The 20,793-nt window shown below is 44.6% G+C and overlaps 2 protein-coding genes and 1 long non-coding RNA gene across 8 annotated transcripts; all 3 read right to left on the reverse strand.

The window, feature by feature from the left end:
- Positions 1–2,987: 2,987 nt before the first annotated feature.
- LOC112269485 lies at positions 2,988–5,621 on the reverse strand. The gene is made up of 2 exons (XR_002961328.1): positions 4,873–5,621; positions 2,988–4,558 (listed from the first exon to the last, which is right to left on the reverse strand). It is a non-coding gene; the product is annotated as an uncharacterized LOC112269485 (long non-coding RNA).
- A 4,151-nt stretch (positions 5,622–9,772) lies between these two features.
- On the reverse strand, positions 9,773–16,578 carry LOC100824962 (CRM-domain containing factor CFM2, chloroplastic). 6 transcript variants are annotated; one of them, XR_001404873.2, is made up of 14 exons: positions 15,937–16,577; positions 14,587–15,364; positions 14,369–14,499; positions 12,947–13,243; positions 12,688–12,841; positions 11,828–12,120; positions 11,680–11,739; positions 11,481–11,591; positions 11,284–11,391; positions 11,082–11,186; positions 10,781–10,863; positions 10,572–10,702; positions 10,127–10,484; positions 9,773–10,018 (listed from the first exon to the last, which is right to left on the reverse strand). XR_001404873.2 is itself a non-coding variant. In XM_014896078.2 (13 exons), exons 1-13 carry the CDS (start codon positions 16,546–16,548, stop codon positions 10,293–10,295), a joined length of 3,108 nt encoding a protein of 1,035 aa, XP_014751564.1. In that variant the 5' UTR covers positions 16,549–16,576; the 3' UTR covers positions 9,793–10,292. The 6 variants fall into 6 exon arrangements, 3 of the variants coding, with proteins under 3 accessions (XP_014751564.1, XP_010239997.1, XP_014751565.1); XR_001404872.2 differs by having other exon boundaries at positions 10,156–10,484; positions 10,781–11,006; positions 15,937–16,575; XR_001404871.2 differs by having other exon boundaries at positions 10,781–11,006; positions 15,937–16,575.
- Positions 16,579–17,263: 685 nt separating this feature from the next.
- LOC100825264 (MEIOTIC F-BOX protein MOF) lies at positions 17,264–19,951 on the reverse strand. The gene is made up of 3 exons (XM_024456156.1): positions 17,977–19,951; positions 17,724–17,882; positions 17,264–17,622 (listed from the first exon to the last, which is right to left on the reverse strand). The coding sequence occupies exons 1-3, from the start codon at positions 19,123–19,125 to the stop codon at positions 17,365–17,367; spliced, it is 1,566 nt and encodes a 521-aa protein (XP_024311924.1). The 5' UTR covers positions 19,126–19,951; the 3' UTR covers positions 17,264–17,364.
- Positions 19,952–20,793: the final 842 nt, after the last annotated feature.

A 20,793-nucleotide genomic window follows, 5' to 3' on the forward strand; every position in this document is an offset into this window, starting at 1 on the left:
CATTACAAATGATGTATAGAGGCCACAACTGGACAGCAAGAGAGGAGGAACCAAACCACAAGTCTTTCCAAAATTTGATTTTAGTTCCATCCCCCACTATCCTGTAGCCAAATTTAGCAGTTTTTGCTGGCCACATAACTCTTTTCCAAAAGTTGGTGTAATTTTTTATTGAAAACGAAACTGTGTGTCCGTGTTGGCTCGTCTTTGCTGACACGGCCATTGTGTTTGTACCGCAGGAGTGTAGGTATACCTTCCCTTAGGTAGTTTGTTGTTGGCAATATTTTGACCTGATTTTTCTCTGACAAAACTTTGTACTTCCTCTGATCCATAATAAGTATTGTTGGTTTAGTACAACTTTGTACAAAGTTAGAACTCCTTTCGTGCAACAAAAGATGTTTCAAGTTTGTCAAAATTTGGATGTATCTAGACATGACTTAGTGTATAGATGCATTCAAATTTGGTCAAAGTTGATACATCTTTTGTTGGACGGAAGGAGTACAAAATTTGAGACACTTATTATGGATCCGAGGAAGTACTTTTTCTGACATGGTTTTGAACAAGAGGCTTAACTCTCTCCTTTTTCTTCGAAATGCAAAACCACGTAGCCCTCCTTATGCGGTTCATGAAAAACTTTAAGTAGAGTAATTTGAAACTACGTAAAGTGTATCTTACAAATGTGAAGTCAATCTTTATGTGCTTGTAAAATTTCATAAAAAGAAGATCAAATTTGCAAACGTGTGAGCAAAATCTGCAAGTTTAATACTTAAAACTTCACCTTCAATTTAAATGAGTTCTGTTAACATGTTTCGCTCTCTGACTGTCTGCTTTGAATAATTGACAGGAAACCGTTGGTGAGCCAACAAAAAATAGAAGAGAGATATCCCGACTATATGTAGCAAGTGTAGCGTTTTAGTATTACTTTTAGTGTAATTTTGTAGGTGGTTACCATATATATCCGATAGAGTAATATTTTTCGAGATCGTGGTACCTTAAGAAAGAGTTCACCGTAGAACAGTTCAATGGCCGTGGACTGAAAGTAAACCGCTGAAATTTGACACCGCGGTGAGGTGGGGACTCGATCGGGAGCAACGGATCGATGCGCGCCAGGTCCCACGAACCACACCGCGCATACTGCGGCTTTGCTATGTCGGTGCGGCGGCCGGCGGCGGCTTACTGTAGGTACCGCACGCTGAACTGTTCTACGGTGAACTCTTTCTTAGCCGTAATAAATTTTCGCGAGATCGAGACTTGCAGGCGCTGGGTCCGTCCTTCCGTCGCGCGCGGCGCGCCGGGTTCTTCGTGGTGCGTGGATGGATGCGTGCCGGCCCCGCCGTACGTACTAGTACGTGCAATGCAACACACACGGACACAGCCGCACAGGCGGCGCCGACGTGTGAAACTAGTTAATGGAGAGATGGGCCTTCCGCCCGCTCCGCCGTTGCGCTGTTCCCTCGCCCTCTGCCGTCCTCCCCACCGTGTCGTCCCGGTGGTATTCCGTGAAATTCGCGTCGATCGGTGTTGCAGGCGCTATCCATTGCCCTCTTGTTTCATTTTATTTTCTTTCTCTGAAAGGTACTCGATCACCCGTAACCGTAAGGCTTTTTTTTTTTCTCGCAAGATCACTGGTAAGGCTTCGTTTGGCTCACATCAAGAACACAGGGATTGAGCGAAATTAGGAGAGATTCAGGGGAAATGAACTACGGAGTACTACAATCTTTTCCAACCCCTTTCATTCTCCTTGGATTAAGACAGGGATGAGATTAACGAACAAAGCCTAAAAGGTAAGTTTGTAATTAGTTGACGATCCATCATCGTGAATGCATTCATCCGAACAGAGCCAGCCAGCTAGCAGTACGTAGTTTCTTTCGTTTCTCGTGTGCAAGGTAATCATGACATGTGCATGTGCATGAGTAAGGTAGCAACCAGCTGCTATGAGAGGTCCATTTCCCTGCAAATAAACGATGGCACTGGCAGAAACTGCTGCCCCGCCGGCTAACTCGTCGGCAAACGTACGGCAATTCGGCTAAAGAACAAAGAAACGATATGAATGCACACAGGGAATCCGGCGACTTCATCTACTACGAGCCAGGAAACGGGGAGATGGATAGGAATAGCAGGCGACAAGGCTGGCCTTACCCCAGACCTGGACGGCTGGACCGGGGTTGACACTGATCGATCGGATCATATCAGATCAGAGCAGCGCAGGTCACGCTGGACCCGACATCCATGATGACAATATATATGTACTAGCTAGGTCCGTTATCTCTCTGTATTCTTCTTGCTTAATCAATGAATGGCAGCGCCGCTGCTTTTCATGTATGTAGGTCCTTTATATCGTAGATGCTCTTTTTCAAATGAAACTGGCTCATGACTCCTTCTTACTCAATTTATAATTTGCTTAACCAGTTTGATATCTAGGGACAAGTTTTCTCAGAATATCTGTACATTTGAATTTTGAAAACCTAATTCATTAGATAATTAATCATTTTTTTTAGCCAGACAATTTTAATGACATCATCGTATTGGGTAAGACAAGGAGGAGATGAGAAGAAATTGGAGCAGGATTAAATGAATGATAAAATTAATTGCTTACGAAATGTCAATAGAAAATCAAACATATTTTTTTTTCCTTTAACTTACTTGGTCTGAAAAAGACTGCATATACAAATGTTTGGATCAGAGCAAGTAACTTTGAACTCGTCAGTTTGACCAATGCAACGTAGTTATATGAAAAAAAAAACATTGAGTCGCATTTATAAGTTATCTAGTTGATGCTCAGAGTTAATTCTCGAAACGTATGATTACCTTTGTAAAGTTAGAAGGATGGAATACTAGTTATTATCGAGAACTGGATCATGCTTAAGACAACCCTCCCCAGGCGCTTACTTTGGGGTTTTACGCGTCCCCTCATATATCTATAAAAACCATCTCCCTTGATGTTTTTTATGAAATTGTACAAGCAAAGCATTAGCTAAAATAGGCGCAAGTAAAAGGCGATCAACTCAGCGTTCTCTTCCATTATCTCAAAATATATCTCTTGCATGCACTGCACTGCCAAATGCAGAAGCCAGGTGAAGTTATAAAGATCAAAAGTTGAATGACATGTACACCCTCGATCTAATGCTCTTGCATGGGGATTAAGCCTAGAAGCAGGCTTTTAACAGCAGATAAAATGACAAAGCAAAACAAAAAGACAGAACAATGAAAATCAAAATGTGCTAAGTGCATTCTTGTCACTGGTACCCATCGATATCATTTAGACTACGAAAGAAGAAACAAAGTTGATTATATATGCACAAAACGTATGTTACTAGATGTAGGACATGCAAACACACGGAGGGGTGTAGGCACGGTCACCAATCTCAAAATCAAAGATATAGAACATGCAAAAGTTCTACCCGATGATTAAATATACTCTTGAACAGTTTGATTGCACATTTATTAAGACGTCATATATTCTTGAACAGAGGTCGATTGTATCGACATTGAACTGGAGTACTTTGGAGGAAAAAAATCGAAAAGGAGGGAAGCTTTCCAGCCTCTGAATCGATCAATGCACACAACCATAGTACTTTGGAAACTAGAGTGTTGATTATTTTTAACTATAGATATTCACTATTTTGAAATGCAACTACCCATCTGCAAATTAAGGATAGCTCCTACGTACTCACGCACTAAAATAATGGTCATATATACAAATACGGTAGACCTAATTAAATCCCAACTCCCCTAAGGCAAGTGATCTCCAATCTATGCATGAGAAGTAAAAAAGGCTATACAAAATTAGGCCTAATTAACCTATTTTGCGGTATGAATACTAGCTAGTTGGTGCATATATGTACACCTTCGGGCATCAGATAATGGTCTCTTTGAATCGAAGGAATTTAAAGCATATTTTTTGTAGGATTCTAAAAAAAATCGCACATGCTCTTTGATTGAAAGAAATGGGCCCTCCATAATTACTATGGATTGCTTTCATACAGTCTAATCCGATAGGGATTCAACAAGAGGTTAGAGACCTCTAGGTTGAAAATTCATATTTGTCTATGACAATTATGACATACACTAGTCTCTATGCAAAACTCCTGTATTTTCCTGTGGTGCAACAAAACAACTTCTACTGTTGATTCATGTGTTCTCACCCACATGATTCAACATGTCATGGCATCCTATCATGCATGATTCCTTTTCCCATGTTTTACGGTTCCTGTGGTTCTAATATGTATATGGTCTGGAAGACATAACTTAATTTGACTTGTTGTATCAATGCACTTATAAAATGCACATATTATTACAACATTAAGAAAGTATACAAAAGAGACTTAGAAATAGGGATGCAAACGGGATCCCGTGAAAGTTCCGCTTCTTGTTCAATTTTCAAATCTCCTATTCTAATTTTGAGCAAAATTTTGAATAGAAGATTTGAGAAATGAACTAGAAGTGGGACTTTCGCAGGTGGATCCCTACTTAGAAATAAGTGTACCTGTTATAAGTAAACTTTCTCCGTTTTAAATGACGTCCTTGGCTCCAGAAGAACCAAATTTTAATTAATACCTGTCTATTAAAAAAAATTAAGTTTATGATATTGCTATATTTTCAATTTGTAACCTTACTACAATGCTTTGAACCAAGCTAGGTACCGTTTCTAGTCTATGAACACAGATATAGGGAACCTGAGGGATGCTCCATGTTTTGTACTAACTTCATATATTTTCTACCAACCCTAGATTAAAAAAAATGTGCGGCACATAACTCTTTAAAATGTAGCTGAATTTAATCGTCACAATTGGAATTTGTTTAAAAAACGTACTCCTACAAAGGATTGCATTGGAAAAAAAGAAAGAGGTAACATGTGAAGTTAGATGGGACTACCTCAGCTATTGGCCAACAAGCTATCATTGCACATTACTCCAATCGGCACGCAGAGCGATAGCGAGCTTTGCTATAAGATGCAACGGCCAAGAGATTTGAGTCAGCCAGACTATATATCTTGCTCACAGGCCAGGTCTTGATCTTCGCCGCTGTGTGTGTGGCTGAGCTTTAATGCGTGTCTAGGTGCGAGTACTAAAGCTAGAGCCATGCAGATAATGAATGTAGTTCGCCTTTTCACAAATGGGAAGCATGAGTTTTGTGCTAGCTAGCTAGATAATGGAGACATTTCATGTTCTTCATCTATGTACACAACCAAAATATGAAGTAAAAAAAAAGGAGGAACAGATGATGCCATATGTCGATGCCTTGGATCAAGAAGCAAAGAAGCACATCGAAATTAATTGCCAACCAAATCGATCTAGAAATCCTATGTGAATAGCTCGAGAAAGAGATCCAGAAAAGCTAGAGAAGAACACACACATGTATCTATATATCAGATCTCCAAAGAATGGATCAAAACGAACAGGCACAAATCATAAGGGGGAGATATGAACAGAAATATATAATAGAAGATCAATCAATATATATAGATATAGCACATAACATAACACGAAATGGCATACTTTAGCAATTAGCAGCAGATATCATCTTGTCTTGCCTAAGTAGAGAGCCCTATAAAAGAACACAGTACGTGCGGACGTTGATTCGGACCAAGTCGCTTGATTCCCCATGGCAGTGCACAGCGAAGTTCGATCTGGAGGAAGGAGGAAGGGAGATGAAGCATGGAAGGAGATCAGCTAGCAGGTACGGTGCAGCGATTTGACGACGGGTTCTCGACTCACATGATGAGGAGTACTAGAGAAGAACCCGACCAAATCATCAGCATGTACACACCATCGTCTCTCTCTAACACACCTCACCCCCTGGCTGGCCTCTTCCCTCTCCTCATGAACTATAGCTCCCCCGGCCTCTCCTTCTTGGAAGTACGCGCTGGAGGTGAGAGAAGGAGGAGGAGGTGGTGGTGGTGGTGATGATGGCGAAGGGCCCAAGCAGCTCGAGGCAGCATGATTGCTTCTTGGAAGTAGCTAGGGGCAGAGGACGAGAGGGGGAGACTCTCCTTGCAATCACATGGTGTGGAATGATGAAGGCCATCGGCACAAGCCACACACGTCCTTTCGTGGTTTCTTGGGCTCTTCATCCTCTTTCCCAGGGGTCTCCCTCCCCTCTCTATCTGTCTCTCCCCCTGCTCTGATGGTGACGGTACTGGATGGATGGTGATGTAGTCATGTAGGTTTTAGGGCATTTTATGGCCTGGCTTTAGCTTGGCGCTTCCCTTGGGACCCGTTAAAAGAAAAACACAAAGGAGAAAAATATGGGTTTGCTGTTTGGGTCCAACGAGAGTACAATGACACGGAAAATTGTTGGTTTTAGTTGTCAAAGAAAAAAAAATATTATGTTGTCGATCCATTTGTACATTATAAAAACCTAGAGTGTTAAAGAAAATGTACAACCTCAAGTGTAAGAATAGATAACCAACAATTTTTCCACATTTTTAAAACCAGAATTTACAATTCTGAAACTAGAGTTTCACATATTTCTAAAGTGTTGCTATGTTCCAATCTTCATTAATTAGATATTGGCTGTCGACTTAGGAGTGAGGATTTCTTAATCAACTTAGAAATAGATAATCCAAGAAAACATATGGTGGAAATTAATAGTACTACTCCATATTCTAGGATCATTGTTATTTACAAGTTTATAAGTTGCAATTTGGATAAGATCCGTGAAATTTTGAAGTAAGAGAAGAACTATAGTACGACACAAACATTTTCATTTTGAAAAAGTATGCATAAGAAAAAACTAACATTTTTACTCTTTAAAGAAATAAACTAAGGGGGAAGTGGGTAGGTGGGTTTACTATATGTATTTACTTTTAGCGAGATGAGGTTTCTTAGTTTTAGTCTTGTCGTAGCTCCTATATACCTTGCCCAAACGATATGTTTTAGTCCTTATTTATCAGTTGTCCCTACTAACACTCGATGATGTAGGGAGGGGGGGTCACTTTTATTGCACCACCACGCAACTGAATCTCAATAGGAGGGCCAAGATGTTGTTGTCTCTCACCACTTCCCATCCTCAGCCTTTCTCATTTTAATAATACGGTTGGCAATGCTCGTTGGGTCGTCGGTCTAGCCTCCCTTGGCATGGTGAACTAGGCGTTAACATGCGGGTAAGCATTGCCAGTATGGTATGCGGGTGTATGCAGTTTCACTAGGACAAAACTTAGACAACGTGTGTGTGGAACAGATGTTCGGTCTAGCTAGCACACCCTTGCATGAAGGGCTTAGCTTTTCTATGTCTGAAAGAGTCTCTAGCTAGCTAGCCTTTCAAGTTTCTGATTTAGGTGCAAAACTTAATTACATATGCGGTGTTTGAAGCGCAGAAGTGTAAGTTCTCTTTTAAAGAATGCAAATTCCTTAGAATGGCATCTCCAGGATTCTCTTTCATCTCTTGAGAGATTACCTCGGCATTGTTGTTGGCTTGTCTATGCGGCATCTTCAGGTGTTTTGCTCCCTTTAGTCCGTCCTCGTAGGCATGCATGCATCTTACCGAGGGAAACCCATATGAGATCTCTTTAGCTTCACCGCTTCGAGTCTTGGCTCCACAGTCTCGACCGTCAGATAAAGCGCAATCGACTGGATTAATGACGAACAACGATCAAGGTCAGATGCTTGGAGCTAAGCGATGAGTGCGAATTCTTTGCTTGGCTTGTAATCAATCATAGCCTTGAACGTACGTCCTGGTGGAATTGTGACCTCTGCCAGTTGTGAAGAGGGAACCAGATTGCCACACACCTTCTATTCAAAATGCCAGTTCTCCTTACACATATGGAACATGATCAGTGATGGTTAGGCCTCTTGGAGGCTTCAAGCAGCTCCCTCTTGGGAAAGGCTTCAAGCCTTAGAGCATAGCACCCTTGGGAGAAAGGCTTCAAGCCTTACTGCATCGCCTTTGTGCCTTTCCCTGGCTAATTTCACCAGCGGGTGGGGCTAGGCCGGGCTCCGCTTTGCCACGCTGGCAGTAGTGTAGCGCCTTAATTAGGAAGAGGCGTTACTCTTCATAGCTTAGCGCTCTTGGGACATATGCTATTCGAAAGGGTTAGATCAGTGAAATTCTTTCGCCTTAGGTTAATTATTTAAATTTCTTTCAGCTTTAGGTTATTTTTGTCATTTTTCGCCAAATCTTACGCTTGCTATAGTCAAAGGCATACAGATCCACCAATTGACATCTACACATGGGGTAAAAAATACTGCCACAGGCCTGCCCGTCTCTCTTCTCCCGCAGCATTTTCTTGCACACCGGGTAGCGGTGGCACTGTCAATCTATTGCATGAATTCACCCGGCTCCCTTTGGTGATGATGTGGAATCTCAAAAATCATACACTGACTGAAATGTCAAAAAAGCCGCACCTGTCAGACTCACCTCGCATGGTCTGTTTTGTGATACCGAAGGATCTTGAGAGATCTTTGAATTTTCAGTGCCACACATCCTTGTGAGCATCATAGAGGCCTTCATTTGAACACTACATATCTGAGAGGACAATCTTATTAACCGCGACTCGTTCCTACGCGGGGACGCTCCAGACGTACTCCAACGTAGCAGCAGAAGTACTGTAGGTAGGATTAATCCAGGGGAGATTCTTTATGAACCGGTGTAATTTTTGGGGAGTCCCCAGCAGTGTGACCGATGTTTACTGTGAAGCGAAAACAATGGATGGACATGAGCCCATGGTCCTGTCACCTGTAAATTCAGTGTGTCTCGAGATGACACTATAAACAGACTGAGAGTATTCGTTCATTTTATCATGTGGCCTTCTGGCGATAAAACTGCTTTTGTTTCTGCTATCATGATGTTCCTCCATCTCCCATGTCAACTTGTCGAGCGATTGACGACGGGAGTACTTATATTTCTTGACGGAAAACCAGACGGAGTTATTTGAAGCAAAAGCTACAGCGTACGCAAAGTATTGTATATTTACCTGGCGGCATTTAATCTGTCGAATTTTCATTGTGAAACTCGGACCTGCAAAGTTACCGCCGGGAGGCGGGAGCTATACGGAGTTAAACTCAACACGAGCGTAGATTCCTTCTACCCTTTACCGATAAAGCGTGTGCCAAACAAAGCGGTAATTCTGCGCTAAGGTGCCTTCTTTTTACAAGTTTTTTTCATCTCTTTTTCCTGCATCCAAGATTCCAAGCCTGCATGTCGGAGACAGGTACTCGCAGTATATCCAGGGGCGCTGCTGCCACGCAGGCTGAGAGAGCCAAAAGGCGTGTCTTTGTCGTCTTGCAATGTGTAAAGCTTTGGCCATTGGGGTTGGTGAGGTTGGAAAAGGCTAAAGCCGTGCTCTTCTTTCTTCTTTCCGGCTCAATACGGCTGTTGTGCGTTCGCGTCAAAAGGAAAAGAGATACGACTGCGAAGTGCCAATGCACTAAGGTAAAGCTCGCGGCTGCATTCATACCGTCTTCTCCTCGCGGATGAAAGGAAACAGCGATCGCTGTGAGGTGATGTCATCGACGGAGTACCGAGGAAGAACCGAATGCTGTTGCCACGACGTTGAACAATTAGCAGGAAAAGATGCAAGGGCACTTTGCAGCGGATGATTTGCAGGGGGGATTTTGTGGAGAGAAACTGGAAGTCGCTTATAGTCGAATACGCAACCTGCGGAGGGCGAGAGCTTTAGGCATCTGGCATCGATCTATCAATAAAGCTAGATGTCGGTAGTGCTGAAACAAATCAACAGGCAAATCCTTTGCTTTTTGGTCGCAGCATTTTTAACTGTGTAGTAGGCCAGCCGCAAAAACATTTTTAAACATGACAAATTATGAGAGAAAATGGGTTTGATAATTGCTCAGTCACTTCACTTGCAAATTTGCTGAATTCCAGCAAACAACACCAGCTTCTTCCTCTTCTTTTTTTCAGATTATAGCGACCAAGAGTTTCCGTGGCATCTTATTTGGGTTCATGGCAAAGTTCATTCAGACAGACTCTCGAACGTGTAAAATTTACAGAGGGAGATAAGAATGCACGGCATGCAGAAACATGTCCGTGTGTATCTCAACAACATAAGAGGCTCAACTGGGACCTGTATAAAAAAGAGAGAGAGTAAAGAAAAAATAAAGATCAGTTCGATGCATCATGATTCATGTAGATAAAATTACAATTTTGCACACAAGCAAGATTAGTTGATCACCACTATGGTTGCACGGCACAGTTCCACACCTTGATGGCTAGATTGATGCACAGCTTCGCTGCGTCCACATCTGCCAGACAAATTTGCTCCGTTTCTCCACGTATCACGGGTGGAGATGATAAGATTCTTCTCGAAATATGTCGGTGAGAGGTTAACCGGGATCCAGCTACTGTGATTCATCAGAGTGCAATCCACATTCCAATCTGATGGCTTCAAGGAGCTGAGGTGATATCACCTCCTTCTCTACCTCATTTGTGCTGTTTTCCTTGGAGCTTTTCTGGGTCACTTCTGCTCCCCATCCCCTGTACAAAATCACTTTGTTTGGTTCTCGCGACACTAGAACTGATCCAGTTGCCCTCTGTTCCCATTGGACAGCAAAAAGAACTCAGATTAAGTCAGAGTACTTGGAGTGGGAGATAGCAATACTCGGTTGTAGATTACAAACCTCTAGTTCTGATATCAGTTGTTGAACTGGAGTTCCATCAGCTCTGTTTTTAATATTCACAATAGCAAGAGGGTGCTTTTTGAAGTGTGTTTGTATCGTTTTTGCAACTCCTGTGATGACATTATTTCTCCCTGTGACAGGAATCAAATGATAAGCATAGTAACTTGAAGCCGTTGTAAACTACACAGAGGATTAGACTAAGATGATACCGATGGCAAGTACTGGCCGTTTCTTCATTTTGAGAGCTTGCTTCCTTAGCATAAGCCTTTCTCGATTTGATAGCGGTGCGGTTCTGAAAGGCAAGTAAGGAGTACATTTTTCATCCAATTTTGGCTCATCTAGTGCCTGGCAAGGTTTAACGATTTCAACGTCTCTGGAATAGCTTTCACTATCATTGTCTGAATGGCATGCTATGGCAGAGCTAAGTCGATTTTGCTGCAGCAGCAATCCGACAGCATCAGCAGGGAACAAAAAAAGCCATTAAATGGGTAGACAACATTAACAACTCACATATTTGATCAGATCATTTGATGAAACTGTACTTGAACTCTCATTTAGGCATGGCCTTGAAGCTTCAGAAGAATCATCTTTATGCTTGTTGAAACATAATTTGTTCTGCAAATACCATGTGAGTGCATATTAGTTCGCCATAAATTGATTGAAATGACCAAACTACAACATAGAGTTTTCATTAGCAAGGGTGACTCTTGACCTGTCTATCATCCAGAGGAACTCCAGATTTGGTTAAATTCAAGGTTCCATCTGTTCCACTTGAAGTAGAATCCTGACCCTCTGAGTCGAAACCCTCAGGAGCAACTTCCTTGACCATGTACATTTAAGTAAATAAATATTGGGTACAGAATATACTAGGAAGCAATGGAACTACATTCAAGTTAGAAAATTGTTTACTTCACTTTTCTCCTCTAATGTTCCAGAGCTGTTGCTGAGATCATTTATGCCTTTGTTTTCATGGACTGAGTTCATCAGATCAGACCGAGCCACAGGATGACCCTCTGTTTGCTGAACACGTTGCATTATTATAGTTAAAAAGAAGTTAACGACACTCATGACAAAATTGATAGACGTTAAGAAGCAAACTAAAACTCACCATCTGGCCCCTCAAATAGTCGATATTCTTGGATAGATTAAGTACATGAAGCTTCAGGGACTAAAATAAACAAGGGGTATTATTATTTCAGGATTTTAAAAATATATGTATGAAAAAACCATTGTGAACAAGTGCATTTAAGTTTCACCTTCTGACGCTGGTACTCCACAGAACGCTTCAGAGCATCCCTTTTATTCAACAAAGATTTTGGCCTGAGAGTTGATGGCCTGTGGTAGTTCTTTCCTCGATACATTATGATTGCATGTCCTTTGCTCACTCTCTCCACCGCTACTAAAATACCACCACTCTGAGATTCTAGTGTTCGAGCAGCATATTCAACATCTTTCATGCTGTGTTCTTTACATATAATCTTGACAAGTTCTCGATACTTCCAGTGAAGGTGCATATTTTCAATAGTTCCATCAAAAACTCCTCTCCTTCCTGCAAATCAATAGAAAACAAGGATATTATAAGAGATAATAAAAATGCAAGACAGAAATGGGTGAGGATTTTTTTTATGAAGAACCTTTCCATTTCCCAAGCTACGCAATACACACCTTATCTAAAAATAAAAAGATCTCTGTACTTCATGTTCTCTAGCCATTCACATCTTTCAGATGTGCTTCAACAAACCATCACTGCAGGTTGTGCAAGTTGAGCAATGAATCTTATTACTTCTCTATCAAACCAGTATTCAGACTATTGTTGTTGTTGGTATACTTAAAAAGTAACAGCCAAGGCATGGATAGATATAAAATGGTACGGAGTACTAAATGAAAAGTTTTTCTAGACGCAAGAGATGACAGAACAACTCCAAATTTGTGTATTTCAAGGGACATAAACCGACATACGTCTCCCCCCATTAACATGTATGACAATTGTAGAAAATATTATGCATGTCATTTCAATCTAAGAATCCAATTTCCTGTACCAAAAACAGATAATCTAAGGAAGTAATGCTGAGAACAGATGTGTGTGTTGTAATGGAAGGTTGAGAAGAATAACCACCTAGCAACAGAAATGGTTTCATCTGCAAACCAATTTTCCTCAACATGTACCTCTCCTCGTCTGAGATGTGCTCTCTTGTTTCAGCTTTTGAAGGCTGAGATGCCTTTTCTAGCTCTTCAAGAAGTTTCTCGGCCTTCTCTTTCTCCACTATAGCCTGGAAAATATTTTTTATGTGCACATGAAGGGATTTTTAAAATGATAAAAAAGACAATAAATTGCCAAGAGATGGTAACCGCAAAATTTACAGGAAAAATTATACCTGAGATAACCTTATCTCCACGTTCTGTGCAACTGTATTAAGAGAAGTTTCCCCTTCATTCTTCTCTTCATGGCATTCATGTCCGTTTACTGAGGCGTCACTTGTCATCTTGAGTTCAGAAGCATCTTGTGTAGATGTGCTTTCTTCAGTTTCAGGCTTGAGCTTGCCGGTTGTAGAATTGCTGTGCTTTCTGCGCTTTTCTATTGCAAGAGAGACAGCTGGGGAGAGGAAATCTTTTCCTCTGTAAAATACAATTGACTTGTTATCCCTTGATAAAAGGGTCCCACCAGTCAAGCCCTGCAAGAATCAAAACGTAACAGTGTAACTTATCATTCTGATCTGAGATGAAGATTCTTCTTAATGGTGCCTTGTAATGGAAATTCAAGGGTATAGTAGAGAATAGTAAAGCTGGTCTTCGCTGATGCTGATGATGGAATGTCAAAACATTAGAAGAAAATTCCAATTTCCCATTGGTTCACTTCTAATTTCTGGTATTAGCTGATGTTGGTGAGCCATTTTGTATTATCAGATATTTGGATTAAACTATTTCTGCCCTTTTGGCATTCCTAGGTCTCTAGGGCAATGTCTAGCTAAGCAAATTTATTTTTTAATTAGAAAATGGTTCAAAGACCCATCTTCTATCGAAAACAGACGTAATGGTTGTGCAACACATCAAAGTGGTTCCTGCCACTAGGGGTGCTAGTTTAACCCAAGTGGTTCCTTCAAGTCTTCGACTACGGGTGTTCCTTGTCAGTTTGGCCAAACCGAGAAAGGATGCTCAGTAGTGTTAGTTTGAAATGAACACCCTTATCTTCAACAACCGTGGTATCCACCTTGCAGCAGCAAAGTATGAGTTGTTCCTCCACAATTGGTCTAGCATATAACAAGGTGATGAGAAGACAACTGATGGCTCGTCAGACTGGTACGGCATCTCTAACTGTGGCTGGTGGCTGTGACTCGAGCACCATTAATTACACTTCAGGTGGGCTTATTTGTGGATTACTGCAATTTGATCCCAGGGCCTCTTGGTAACTCGTTTACTGACTTGCCAACCAACAAGGATTACGGTGATAATCAACTGTACCCCGTCGCGAGAAAAAGTAATGCACCATGAAGTCATGAAGATGGAATTGTTAAGTTCCCTCGGAGAACCAATTCTACTTAACTGAAGGGCAGCGCTCCTGCCAATTTCTTGGGAACAAAAAGTTTCCTCAGAGTACAAACAGTTATTTTTCAGCACGTAGAAGTCTGAGGTTGCAGCAGTTCAACTTCAATTATGATAGAACACGGATAAACATCTTAAATCTCCAAAAACATTGCATGCCATATGGTAAACCTATAATACCGTCAAACAAATATAAAGGTGCTATAGAATAAAATGCAAGCATAACTACGTACAATGAATCGACAACACCTACCTACCTTTAATTCCTCAGAAACGAGCTCACTATCAATGCAGTATGCACCTCTCTTGATTGCAATCTTTGCGACCTCACATCTTTCCCATAACTTGATCATGGATACAGCTAATCCTTGAAGGTTGCTGCTTCTTCCTAGACAGTAGAAACCACAAAAGTTAATAACAGAGATCTTATCAAAAGTAAAGCAAGATGATGGTAAATAGAAAATTAGAACATTACCAAGTGCATAGTGGTAAGGCAAAGGACGGGCTAGTCTCCTAAGGATAGTCATCTCCCTATCTGTTAACTTAGATGGGACACCAGAAGGAAGAAGACGGAAAGGCCTACGGAATCCAGGAACAATAGCTGGCAGCAAATCAGCATCAACTGGAAGGGGGTCATACCCCCACCAACCAGAAAACCGTGGACCCAACCCATCTAATAATTTGTCACCTTCATCTGCTACTTTGACCTCTCCGGGTAACTGTAACCGAAATTTATTCGGAGAACCAACACCAATAACTAAGGTTGACCTAGCTGGAGCTCTGACCTCACTAAGAGGATCTGCATTAGTTCTTACAAGAAATCTTGCATGATGTTTGTTTGCAGCTCCATAATTACTTTTCAATGTAGATCTAGTGACTAAATTTACCTCCTTTGTATCAACAACAGGCTCTTTAGAGAATATTGTGGGATGATTTTCATCTTGCTTTCTGATGACACTCTGCTCCATAGACACTACATCATGATTCTTGTCCTCCTCTGCAATAGTCCTCTGTTCTCCATATACTATGCCAAAACTATCGTCTTCCTCATCTTCCTCGAGAGTACTATCATGTGATGCATGATTCTCAGCGTCCTCTTCACTACTACTTTGTTGCACTGATGCTATACCAAGGTCTTTGCCATCTTCAGAATTGCTCTTCTGGTCATGGAAGTAAGGATACTTATAGTTGGTTCCCCTGTACAGTATGATGGTGCTTCCAGATCTCCAAATAACTAAGCCTCCAGTTTTCCTCTATCAAATGAAACATAGAGAACATGAAAATTACAAGTCGGAGATAATATTGAGATGAAAATAGGTCCAACTATACAGCATTCTCTTGTTATAGACTTTTGTTTGTGAAATGGAATTACCACTTTACAAGTAAACACTAGTATATAATAACAAAGCATGTGCTAGTGCACTGTCAAATTAGTTTATTCAAACCCGTACCATATAACATATTCCCATCTTGATCATATGATTACACAGTTATCAGAGCAGCATTGCGTCCTAACATTCTGTACATTTCCCCTTGCTAGTTTCACACCAAGAGTGTGTAATCATGTATACACGCAGCATACTATCCTATCACAGTTTGGAAAGACAAATACTAACATACAGTGCACAGTGGCATTGAACATAAAGTAGCACTCTTCCGATTTCCGGCATCGAAATTCAAATTTTCTCAATGTGTTAATATGTGAAACACAGAAACATCCAAGCCAATGCAAACATACAGTGCTATAAAGATATACCTGTGCAAGGAATTAGCGGGGAAACTTGACTTGGAAACACATAACACGGTTGCACAGGTCAGTGCTCACCTCGAGGATCTCGTGGGTGCGCCTCATGTTCATGGCGGAGACGTCATCGCACCTGATCTTGACAAGCTCCACGTTGCGCCACCGCTCGTGTATCCCGTTCACGATCCCCTCCGTGACGCCGGGCTTCCCCACCTTGAGCCTCTTCCGCAGCCGGATCCCGACACCCTGCAGCCGCCGCAGCTCGTCCCGCGGAAGCGTCAGCTCCGCCGCGGAAGGCGGCGACGGGACCGCGGCATCCCTCCCGCCTCTCCGCCTGCGCCGCGCTGTGTCGGCCTCGCCATCGCCCGTGGCCCAGCTCGGGTCTAGCGTGGAGCCGACGCGGTGGCGAGGAAGCTGGTTCGGGGTGGGCACGAAGATCTCTCCAGGGGACGGGGCATCGGAGCTCTGGGTCGGGGCCGGAGTCGAGGCCTCCGAGGATGTTTCGAGATAGCCGAGGCTGCGGAGCTTGTCGGAGATGCGGCGGAGCGCGGACTTGGCGAGGAGCTCCGGCGCTTGGGAGGCGGAGGCATGGAGGGGAGGGAGCCGAGCGTGAGGGTGGCAGAGTTTGGAGGTGGCGATGGGAAGAGAGAGGAGGAGAGGGGAGGGGAGGAGGGAGGAGGACAGGGGGAGCATTTGGGATTTTGGGCGGGGTGTGTGGGAGCCAAGAGGGGTTTAACTGCGTGGGGCGAGAGGATAAGGCGTTGGAGGTGGACGAAGAAGGACAGTGCTGCTTTGAGATGTGTGCAGTAGGGGCACTCCAGAAAAATACTCAAATGTATTACTCCCTCAAATCCATATTAGTTGTCAAAATATTACATGTATCTGGACGTTTTTTAAACATACATACATTCATGTTTGATCAAATTTGGAACAATTAATATGGATCGACGGGAGTATTATTTTTATTTTTATTTAGTTTTTGCGGATACTCAAATATATTACTGCAGAAATATGATAGAACTGGAAAATAAACTGTAAAGAAAATCCATGAAGACCGACTCGATGAAATTGGAACTGAACGCAAAGTTTCAGTCCTACAAACCAAACAAGCTCTGTCACAAAATTCAAGTCAAAAGGAGATCCGATCAAAAAATTATGAAGTAATATAATTCAAGACTCCTCCTATAAAGGAGGGAAACGGTTGGTGCTAGATCCGCAGGCGGGTTGCTCCCTGCCGCCCTGCCGCCCTCGTCATCAGCGGTAGCTACGCTAGCCAGCCACGTCCTTTGGGGCAGCGGGGGGGTGGGGGGGGGGGGGGGGGGGGGGGGCGGGTACGCGACAGCAGCAGCGGTGTCGCCCTCTCAAGCCGCTCGAGAGGGAAAACGCGAGAGCCCTGGAGTTTTCAACATGACGTGTAATACTTTGCAATGTTTACATTGAGTCATTGACCGTGTAGAGTCCGGAGATGCTTTCCTTTTCAGAAACAAAGGTCAACACAGAGTCTGTCTGTTATTCCTTTCTAACTAATCGTAATAATCTTTGATTCTCAGTATCCCTATTTCTTAAAAGCCGCCACGATTGCAATTTCCCTGGCATTCCATCACGAATTGTTTTGAAAGCCTTTATGAAGTGATCACAATCATTTGGCACGTACTTGATTTCTATTGACTTCAGGTTTTTCTGTGCAAGGAGTGACGGTTCACGTTGTTTGGAAGACTTCCTATTCGCCTCGGCCTTTCCTTTCTTCTTCCTTGCACGACCTAAAAACTGTTGTACAGTAGTATAATAAGGTTTCAATGTGTCAAAACAAAGAGCTAATGTATATTGTACAAGTAAACAAAGGCTTTTCTCTAAAGAGTAATGCATACCTTGCATTGGTACAATCCAAGTGTCTCCAAATTAGGAGTGTTTGCAAGAATTCTCGTCAACACCTGAAAGTTCTCTACTCCAATATCGCAGCCGTCGAGAAGCAAGGTTTCCAGGTTTTTGAACGCTGGAAAGTCTTGGGATTCTTGGTCTAGCAATGCCTGAAATACAGAAAGAAGGGAGTCGTATAAGATTGTTAAAAACACTGGATTGCTAAAAAAAGCAGTCGAGACAAGTCGAAGAATGCTTACGTACCGTCGTCGTGAACCCCGACAATGCTAGGGTCCTGACGTTGGTGAGTCGGGAAAGGAAGCTGCACATTGATTTCAGGAACTCCTGCTTGTGCTTATTCGGCCGTCGGTTCGCAGCGGCACGTACCACCAAGTCGTCCGCATCCTCTATACAGATGGACGCCTTGACGAGCGACGCCAGTGCGTCGTTTTCTGGAGCAACCATCACAGGACTGCCGGGCGTGCTGCTAAATATGAGGACGAGCTCGAGGAACGCGAGGCGAGGAGCCGCGATGGCCGAAGAGGCGCCCCTGTAATGGCTCCGGCTACGGATGATCGCGAGGGTCTTGAGCGTGGGCGAGGCGATTCTGCAGACCCAGTAGACACACCTCTCGATGCGCAGGTCCTCGAGTACAGGGCACTGGACGCCAAGATGCTGGCCGAAGCAGGCGTCTCGTAGCCACACCTCGTAGAGCCGGAGGCTCCTCAGGCGGCTGAAGGTTCCGGTGCCGGAGCCCAGGTCCAGGTCTGACGTCGAGGGCAGCGGCCACTCGATCGCGCTGTCCCGGATGCAGTGGAGGTCGACAGCGGCCGGGTGGCGCCTGAGGGCGCGGCGGATCCACCTCTCGAAGTGCGTCCGCATGGTGAAGCGGTCGACCTGAGGCTGCAGGTGCAGGCGGAACGCGCCCAGAGGCGGCGGCGGGGCCTCGCCAGGAGGGAGCAGCGACGACAGTATGGTGTCGGCGAAATCCTCGAACCTCTCACGGTCCAATCGAAATCCGGAGGAAGAGGCCGCGCTGCTGACGCCGCCCGCGGGGAACTCCCGCTGGTCGATGTCGACGCAGGGCACGGAGCGCCAGACGTCCCTCCACCGCCGCGACAGCGCGCACGTCTGCACGGCCTGCCGGGACCCGAGGTAGGCGAGGATCTCGTGCAGGAGGCAGTCCGGCAGATCGCCCAGCCGGTCCGTGCCCGTGCCCGTGCCGACGTCGACGCGGGGGCGCTTGCGGACGGAGACGATGGGGGAGGCGGCCGTGTTTCCCGTGCTGGCGTCCCCGCGGTCGCGCTTGAGGGAGACGGTGGGGGAGGCCGCCGCCGCCTCGGTCTGCATCTGTTGCGCTTGCGGATCTCCGTCCAGACTATCCGCTCGTATCGAATAGGCCGCCCTCTCCATCTGTTGCGCTTGCGGATCTCTGTCTACACTGTCCGCTCGTATCAAATCGGAGCCTGGGGTTGGGGGTAATTTGATGGCGGCGTGTGATCTTGGATCCTCGATCAAGCAGGTGCTCGTCCGTTCGTAGTTGCTTTGTATGGGATTATGGGAACCGTCCGTTGTCCTCCCGGCTCCCGAGACGGATCCAGCCGTCCGTTCCCGCAAAGGAGTGTGCGAGCGCGATGCCCGGTGAGCGGGTCGGTGGATATCGGACCTAAATACTCGCAGAAGGGATTACTCCTACTTCGAGAAGGATTACTTCCAGATGAGTGCTAGTATCACGGCGGCAACTTCTGGAAGATCGCACTTTCCTCTTCCAGAAGCCAGTGCGCTAATATGTGAAACATAGACACATCCAAAGCCAATGCATATGTACAGTGATATAAGGATATACCTGTAATTTTCAAAAATTATACGAGTAGTAATTTTCAACGGCAATACTCGAACACAGTACCGGCTACTAGCCACTAAATTTCTGTTTGTTAGGTAGTCGATAGCTTATTTAACTACCGTTCTGAAATTTAAATTTCAAATTTTGGTTTGCACTTTTCGTGCGATTTTTTTTTCTGGAAATCCAGTAATTTCGTTCAGGGGCGAAAAAATTGAAAGCAAAATCAAAATCCCTAGCTTAGGGCCTGGGCCGGATTCGGGCCTCGGGGGATGTTTCAAGATACCGAAAATGCGGAACGCACACTTAATTAGCGAGGAGCTCCGGCGCTAGGGAGGCAGAGGCATGGAGGGGAGGGAGCCGAGGGTGAGGGTGGTCGGGTTTGGCGCCATGGAAAGAGAGAAGATGAGAGGGGAGGGGGGGGGGGGGGGGGGGGAGGAGCACAGGGGCGAATTCTATAAATCCTTTCGACTTGAATACCACCCAACAGGCGGCCTCATCGGCGCTGTTCTTCAGCGACGCCTTGTAGGCGTACAAAACCAAGCCCTCCTCTTGCTCGTCGGATCCACGCGCTCAAAAACGTTATCGCACGCGGGGAGCGAGGGAGCTCTCCGATGCAGCTCCTGGAAGGGTCAGCAGTGCGAGGCTTCCTCCCTCCTCGATCCCCATCTCTCGCCTCTTCATCCTCCATCTCAGGCTCTAGGCGACGACGCGTCAGCAAGCCGGCCGCATTGTGCCTCGGGCTACACAAGTTCGACGGTCCGCGGGCACAGCTCTTCGGACAACAGACACTGCTCCCTGGCGGGATAGGGAATCTTGCGGGCATCGAGGCTGCGCACGTTCGTGGAGAACGCGAAAGGAGGCGACGGAGGAGGATTCATGGCCACAGTGCTCATTGACGAAAGGATGCGGTGATCCCTAAGGTTGGGGGACCGGGAGCGAGTGGTGTGGGGTGGGGAAATGGGGACGACGGGGTCCCCATTTGATAAGATCGGGTTAGGGGTTGATGGAACGTTTGGTACATTCGTTGTCCGTGGGAACGCAAACCTTGGCCCAGATTTGGGCCAGGAAGCTGAAAAGTTTTGACTCGATGGAACGCTTGGTCCGTTCGTTGTCCATGGAAACGCAAACCCGGCCTGTATTTGGGTTGGAAATGGGTCCAGCCGAACCGAAAAAGAGACGCAGAGCAAAATGGGTCGTGCTGGGCCGGCGTTCTGTCCGTCCGGCCTGAAACGGATGAG

Source organism: Brachypodium distachyon, chromosome 5, assembly GCF_000005505.3.
Source record: "Brachypodium distachyon strain Bd21 chromosome 5, Brachypodium_distachyon_v3.0, whole genome shotgun sequence".
In the NCBI taxonomy this organism is placed as follows: Eukaryota; Viridiplantae; Streptophyta; class Magnoliopsida; order Poales; family Poaceae; genus Brachypodium; species Brachypodium distachyon.

Bases quoted from the DNA above. Each gene is read 5' to 3' on its own strand.
- LOC100824962 (XM_010241695.3), bottom strand. From the start codon at position 16,548: ATGCTCCCCCTGTCCTCCTCCCTCCTCCCCTCCCCTCTCCTCCTCTCT. The intron at 12,121-12,687 runs GTGGTTATTCTT...ATTGATTTGCAG, and splicing joins GAAACCATTTCTGTTGCTAG to GAAGGAGAGGAGTTTTTGAT. The intron at 10,485-10,571 runs GTTTGTAATCTA...CAATGGGAACAG, and splicing joins AACTGATATCAGAACTAGAG to AGGGCAACTGGATCAGTTCT.
- LOC100825264 (XM_024456156.1), bottom strand. From the start codon at position 19,125: ATGGAGAGGGCGGCCTATTCGATACGAGCGGATAGTCTGGACGGAGAT. The intron at 17,883-17,976 runs GTACGTAAGCAT...TCTGTATTTCAG, and splicing joins TGTCGGGGTTCACGACGACG to GCATTGCTAGACCAAGAATC. The intron at 17,623-17,723 runs GTATGCATTACT...ACTGTACAACAG, and splicing joins TTGGATTGTACCAATGCAAG to TTTTTAGGTCGTGCAAGGAA.